This window comes from Rhagoletis zephyria, unplaced genomic scaffold, assembly GCF_001687245.7.
Source record: "Rhagoletis zephyria isolate East Lansing unplaced genomic scaffold, Rhagoletis_zephyria_1.1 Rzeph_scaffold_10298, whole genome shotgun sequence".
NCBI lineage: Eukaryota > Metazoa > Arthropoda > Insecta > Diptera > Tephritidae > Rhagoletis > Rhagoletis zephyria.
This window is the reverse complement of record NW_016167376.1, coordinates 11,929-19,285: the sequence shown is the minus strand read 5'-3', so window position 1 is coordinate 19,285 and position 7,357 is coordinate 11,929. Positions and strand designations below refer to the sequence as shown.

Below are 7,357 nucleotides of genomic sequence, written 5' to 3'. Positions count from 1 at the left end.
AAGGCTCGATGGACGTTACGATCCGGCGAATGGACGACGTTGCTTTATCAAGTGACTCGTCTTCGACTGAAGTGCATATAACTGGTAACGACAATACCCTTTAGTAAATGGCTTTAAGTCACATCGACATTTTTTATTGGCTAATGGCTGGCCTTGGGTTACGCTCGAAGTTCGACAACATTAAAACTGTGTTCAGAAATGCATCAAGCCAAAACATCAGGCCTTATTTACGCAACTATGTTCCAATTTGGAATTAAACCTCTATAGGCATAACGATAGAAAGAAACAGAGTCTCATAATAGTTGAGGAACAAAATCTACATAAGAGACTCCTGGGCACTGAAAGAAGAGTACCCTCGAAGAACACTACTTTAAAGCCGATCGAAACGACTAACCGCTGATAACCTCACATTTGAGCAAAGAAAACAAATATTTATTAGTCTTTATTATAAGTCTTTTTCTGCAGAAGTAAGGGCATATCCATGTGTGTGCTAAAGTATTGAAGTTTACACACATATGATTTAATAAAATCATTAACAATTTCACATAAATATGCCTTGCTAAGAGATTCCCACGTATTAAAGAACTCCGACAAGCACCCCCTTGTTTTACAGACACATAAATGAAGTACAAATACATATATATGTATAAATAGATAAAAAATTAAAAAAAGAGAGGGAGCAGTCTTCCCACAGAAAATCGAAGATTCTCATGCGATTTACGTTTGAGGAATCCCCTAAAGAATAACCAAATGAGTTGTCTAGTTACATACATATGTACATATGTATGCAATTGCATATTGAATTGACATATTCTTAACGCCCTCTTCACACCATCAGATCTAGGGGAGAAATATCGCACCACAAAAACATATGTGTTTTCATGATCGAATAATACAATAACAACTGGTGCAACATAAGCTGCATTCCTGCATTTGCATATGCAAACATATAGTGCATACATATGTATGTATGTGTGTACATGCAGTTCCATTGCAAACAAATAGCGCCGCTTAGTAATTGTTTGGAAAATGAAGGGAAACGCATTATTGTCGGTGCAACGAAAAAGCAGAGACAGTTGTCGTTGGATCTTTTGATTTATGAAGTGGCAAGTAGAATTGCTTTTCACTTAATTAAATTTCAATAATAAAAAAGAGAAATACACTGCTACTTATTCAGTTTTTGTAGTAATTCTGTAGATGCGATTTTATGTAGACCCAATCTGCCTTTGTTCGCGCACAGGGACTCGAACTAAAATATTTGAGATCACACAGCTGAGTTTTACAAATACATATATATTTATAAATACACGAACTTAGCATGTATATATATATGCCTGAGCATAAATTTTTTTTATTGTGTTGATTTTAGTATGCTTTCTAAAACTATTTTATAGCTGTGTCTTTTACGAAGACGACCGTTGCAAAGGCATTAATCTTTCATTTTAAATATTTTAAAATTTTTTGAATCCTATTTACATATGTACATATGTAAATATTTCAGCTCTGAATAGAATTGAATTGTTTATAAGCTCATTTCTTCTTAATATTTCCTATACTACCAGCCAATATAAATACATACATATGTGTACTTATGTATATATATAGCTCATTTAAAAAGCCAATTTGATAAGACTCGCGATAAAATCCATTATGCAAATATCGAGACAAGATCATTAGCCGCATTAGCTGTCGATTGAGATGCTGATTTTTATAGCGGCGCATAAATACAAAGCAACTTAAAGAAAACTTGTTCAATGGGCATACATACGTGGGTATGTATGAATATATGTGTGCAATAATACAGTAGAACTCAAAGTTGTGACAAATTAACAAAGCGTTAGAGGTAAGTTATTTGAATAAGACTAAGTTAAAAAAAATGGGGATTACCTTGTCGAGATGATGCATAATGCCCACTCTGCCTTGAGGACGAGAAAATTGTTGAACACATTCTTTAGTTCAGCCTTGTTTGCACAAAGATTACTCTATTCTAAAGCTTCGATGGTCAAATCCTTAGTAATAAGCAATTCGACTACCACAGACCATTTAGAATTCATTAGGGAAGCCGAGGGCGTCTTGGGCATAGTTAGTTAGGGAGTATCTTTAGAGATACCAAAGACCTTTCAGCTGTAGAATTCTGACACGCGCTACGCTAAAATTTTTGGCGCTAAAATTCTCTAAATGAAAAGCTGGGGTGTTTAAAAGTTTTACGATTTTTGGCGATCAAAATTAAGGATAGATAAATAATATTGGAATCGGGCTGCAGGTATCTTGTTAAGATATACCAGTGCTCATAACTAATTAACTAGAGAATCATTATCTTTTAAGTCGCAGCATCATTTCTGCTAGCTAGCTAATTTTCATCTCTATGGTCAAAGAAACTATTCCTAAGAGTTCTCTTGAAGATCATATGGAGTACAGAAGAAATGATTCAAACGCAATCGGGAATGTTTTTCCACTATACTAAAATTATGTTACTTTTCCAATCTCACACCATCTTAATCAAGAATGTTCAGCGAACGCCGAATAGGTACAGAGAAAATGCTCCTCACACAATGTCCAATCCGTATTCACGCAGTAAGGCTAAGCATAATACCGCATCCCCTATGTCGCAGTAGCCTGGGAGATTACGAAGTGGAATCTCCTCAACGTTACCTTCTTAAGTGCCCAACGTTTGCGGGGATAAAGATGCAGTACTTTGGCACTCACGTCCTTAATAGCCCCGAGGAGCTCTGGGGCATTGAGATTAGCCGAATTCGTAAAAAGATATTAGGGTCGGGGGGTTTTATCGACTAAGTATGGTATAACAAAGGACAATCTACTAATTGTCTGAGTAAACCCGGTTACATGCGGTTGCCACCTACCTTAACCTTACCGTCGACAAAAACTTTTGTTTTAGGAACCATTCGGTAATGACACCGAATGCAGAATTTCTTCTAGCGATTGAAATTACACCAAATCAGCGCCTTTAAAAAAATACACGAGGAGACCAAATTAATCTCTACATTTATTAAGGTGATGCCAAGGATAGTTTTAATTTCCCAACTATTTGCTCAAGCTGCTTTTGAAGGACATGTACAGGCGTTGGAGGCTGAAACCCTGGCATGCATATTCCTAATTTTTTTAGTTCGATTCTGTTCTGTGTAGGTTCTATCCTTCGAAAAGCAACTTGATTTCAAAAATTCGAGATAATTTTTACGATTCGCCGATTTCTCACGTATCTAAGAGCAGAACTCCATATCAATCTTGCCGTATTTCCTACCATCGCTGTCTTAACATCAGCTGTCATTTCGAAGTTAGAGAACTCAGTTTTCATTTTACCGCGCCATTTACATTGGGTACAGATCGATCTGATTGGCTTGATGCCATATGCCCACATGAGAAAACGGGACAAAGTTAACGCAGAAATTCGACAGAGGTTAAGATACATTATGTAGAAGGTGGAGACGTGGGGTAAGGGAAATGCATTTGATCGTTGCTATGATTCCTAAAATGATCTTCTCGCAGTGAATGTCCAAATATGTAAGTAAATGTAAACGTTAAAACGAATAGAAATTAAAAATGTACAATTGCCAACATGACTATCGCATCACTCCGAATCAAATACTTTGACCTCATTAACGCCTCACAACTTATCCTGATCGCCACTGTAAAAATCAACAAGCAAAGGTTTGCTCATAATTAGCGATCAGCAATGCAATCATTAGCCAAAGGTTTCGCGTAGCTCCCCCCAAGCACTCGCATTGCACCAATTAGTTGTTATACCCCAGCTAGCTGATCTTTCCGATGGCACTGATCGTAGTCAAGCCCCTCAACTCAAGTACATACATTGTTGCAAACTATTTAGCACTCGCACTTACCTGATCGCGCGCCAACTGGAACCACGTCTTGATGATCAAAGCCAAACGTGTGTCGTGATAATTTTTCGTTGTCTTGACGCTAATGAAAATGTCATCGAGTTCAGTGATCGGCGGTTGTGGCGTCGCTGTAACGGCACGCTGCCACAAATCGTGCAACAGTTCACCATTTCGGCTGCGCCGCGCCAAATCGTCCAGCCGTGCCGCCGCTGTTGCATCCTCCTCATTCACCTCAATGTCGGAGAAATTAAAACTTGCTATATCCTTGCGTATAATGTAAGTTGTTTGTGTATGTGTGTGTATATGTGCGGCTGCGATTGTGGCTGATGATGGCAGCAGTGGGGGTGGTGCCGGTGCTACTGCCGCCCGCGCATTTACCGTTTGATGTGATGCAGATGGTGATGGTGGTTTTGCATGCGCTGTTGCTGCTGTCCGTTGACTCTTCAAATTTGTATGTTTTCGTTGTTGTTTATGCGCATGTTGTTTTTGTTCCTCGTATGAAGTGAGCTCTTGTTGTTGTAAGCTAGTTGACTTGCGCAGCTTTGGGGTGTGTATTGGTTGTTGCTGTGCTCCAGATGCAGCCGGCAAGCTGGTGGAGGAGAGCGTTAACAACGCGGGCGCGGGCGCGGGCGCAGGCGCCGGAGCAGGAGCAGGTTGTGTGTCGAGTATGTAGTGTTTCTGCGTTGGCAGTTGCTGTGACATAGAAAAAGAAGATATGCAATTAAATTTTGTTGGAAAAAAGTGTCTAATGTAGATATGTCTCCATATTACTGCCATAAGTAAATTTGTATTTATGTGCCCAAAAAAATGACATGTGAGTGGGCTGCTTTTCCAGATGACAACCCAAGTGAGAATTGCATGCTTAGCTAGCAAAGCTACTGGTTCTTCTTGCCGTTTCTTAATTTATTTCTTAGAACTAGAAGCCCTTTGCCAAAGACAGAAGCACATCTCAACGCCTCCGCGCCACTTAAAAAAAGATGCATATCGGGACACACTCAGCAGCACTAGCACACTATGCCTATGTACATATGTATGTAGATATGTAGATAGGTACACACGCATTCGAAACCTGTGTGCATTTCATTTCCAGTGCATTTACGTACACGATTCCTGAAAACCCACACGCATGCGCAATGCAAAACCACAAATAAAACACTCAACGAAGAAGATCTTAGGCTGCAGATTGTCGTTAGCATACATGCTTCATACATATTTAATTTGTATACATATACCATGTACCTAAGTACGCATATACATAGTTTTTATGCAAGTAAATCTTCAAGAAAGTACTTCTTAAGTGCAGAGACATGCGATTGATGTTGCTTTTGTTTTTTTCTTTATCATTTGTAGTCTGAGGCAGACAAGCTCATTACCAACGCATAACAGAATCGTACCTAAATAATAATAAAAGTTCTGGTAACTTTCTAATAAAAGTAAAAATATAGAGGACCGAGGAAAGTCTGTTAAAAAATGGGTATTTCAAAATTGATAAAAAAATAGCTGCTACCAGAAGAAATTTCATTGCGATTTGAAATAGAAATTATCCAGGCGTCGAATCAAAGATTTATTAAAAAAAAATCGCTTGGAAAAACATCTTTATGTACTGATAGTTTTTTAACAAATTAAACTACGTACAAAGAGTAAGTCAGGTGGAGAACGACACTTGGTTGCACTCCCCTGGGGTGCATGGGGCACTTTAAATGGGCTTCGTGTATGTGGCAAGGCAGGGGAGTCTCTTTTCAATGCGCGTATTCCACTTTTATGCCGAAAATCCTGGCTGGAATATATGTAGCTTTATCTATTAGCTGAACAGAGGATGCTCTGAATTTCCTATGCGCTGGATAGCACGATACAACTGGCCTAAATTTTATGAGGTAAGATAAGATTTAGCTCTTAACTGGAGCGACCTCAGTTTCGACATATAATCGTGGTTATTAGTGACCCAATGCTGGCATGCGGTTGAAGGACTTCTGTCGTAGCTGCCGCGATGTAGAGAAAATCGAGAGCTCTCTACTCTCCTATCTATGAGTTTTTGATTTTCAATAGAATGACGGGGAAGGGTTCACGTTTAAACGATTCGATAATTCCAGTTATTCGTTGGCAGATAAAGGGATTCAGAGTATAATCTATCCACTTACACTAGTCGTCTAAAGCTCATTAATTTAATTAAACGACTCATTCCGTTATTAATGTCAAGATCGGACTAGATTTTGACTATAAAAAAACTATAATTTCCTCTCTCAATCATTGTAATACTATCTTGAGCATATCCAAGCAGTTGATAAAATCGATTCGGTATAAAAAAAAAAGTTCCGTGCGGCTTGGGGAGTGCGCCCCTCGTGCCGGTTGGCGGCAAAGGAGGGTAACCTGTGGCCAAGACAGTGCTGACAACTAGCCAGACAACTTCTGTAAATCAGCAGTTCGGGCATTAAAGTAACTCCAGTTCCTTGATATCTTTGCTGGCATCTCAGATTTTTGAACTTTTTATCTGACTATATTTCACCTTACCTGTAGTTTACCGAGAGGGTCACACATAAGAAAGGATATCCGGCTTACCAAATAACCAAATGAACGGATATTAACCGGATATGCGGATAACAAAAAGGATCGGATACTAAGCGGCTATTCAGATATTATTTGTATACAAAAATATCCGAATGTACGGATAGACCCAGCCTTATTATACATACATATCTACATAGTGGATTCATGAAAAGTGCAGTAGTGAAAATTATTTCAAAACTTAAGCCACTTGAGAATTGATATGTATGTAGTTGTGTGCGCTTAAAAATTGTTCCTTGTTTTTTATTTTATTCCACGATTTTATCATTTATTTGTGTAAACAAATGATAAAAATCTTCCACAAACGGGCATGCGCAACGAGTATTTGGGCAATACATATATGTATGTACATATACATATGTATATGCACATCCATGTGTATATGAACGTAGGTGTGTAGTTGCCTACATTGTCCCTTCAAGTGCAAACTTTGCCTAATGTGCACTTAAACGAAACATAAAACATCAAAATAAATGATAACGGAAAGAGTAAACAAACTTCAAAAAAAAGTATAAACATACATACACACATAGATCAACACGCATGCATTCATACCTACCCTGCAGTGAAAAGCCAATCAGTCAGTAAAAATACTAGTTCATTAACTAGTGTGTGCTAAAGCGATGGCCTACCAAATCGACAATAGCTAGGGACTTAAAGCATTCAGCGACATCTGCTTTTGCATTGTCAAGGCCAAAAATAAAATGCAGTTAATTCCTTTTTCTTACAAATGTCCGCTGTGGCGTTACGTGAAGACTACCGGTTCTGGTTCTGAGAGCGCAGGTTCGAGGCCGCTTGAAGGTGGTTTAGATTTTTCAAATTAAATCAGTGTAAGTAAAAATAATTATTTCAGTTTAAATATAATAAATAACAAATTTGAAAATCGAATTCCATTGCAGAAAAACCTACATATGGAAATAAGTACTTGTGCCATAAAAAAA

General features: G+C 38.3%; 1 protein-coding gene across 1 annotated transcript; it reads right to left on the bottom strand.

Annotated features, from left to right (window-relative positions):
* Positions 1–3,857: 3,857 nt before the first annotated feature.
* On the bottom strand, positions 3,858–4,547 carry LOC108376345 (uncharacterized; the record flags this gene model as incomplete). The annotated part of the gene is made up of 1 exon (XM_017632546.1): positions 3,858–4,547. A coding segment is annotated over one exon (690 nt), but the record flags the coding sequence as incomplete, so codon positions are not given.
* Positions 4,548–7,357: the final 2,810 nt, after the last annotated feature.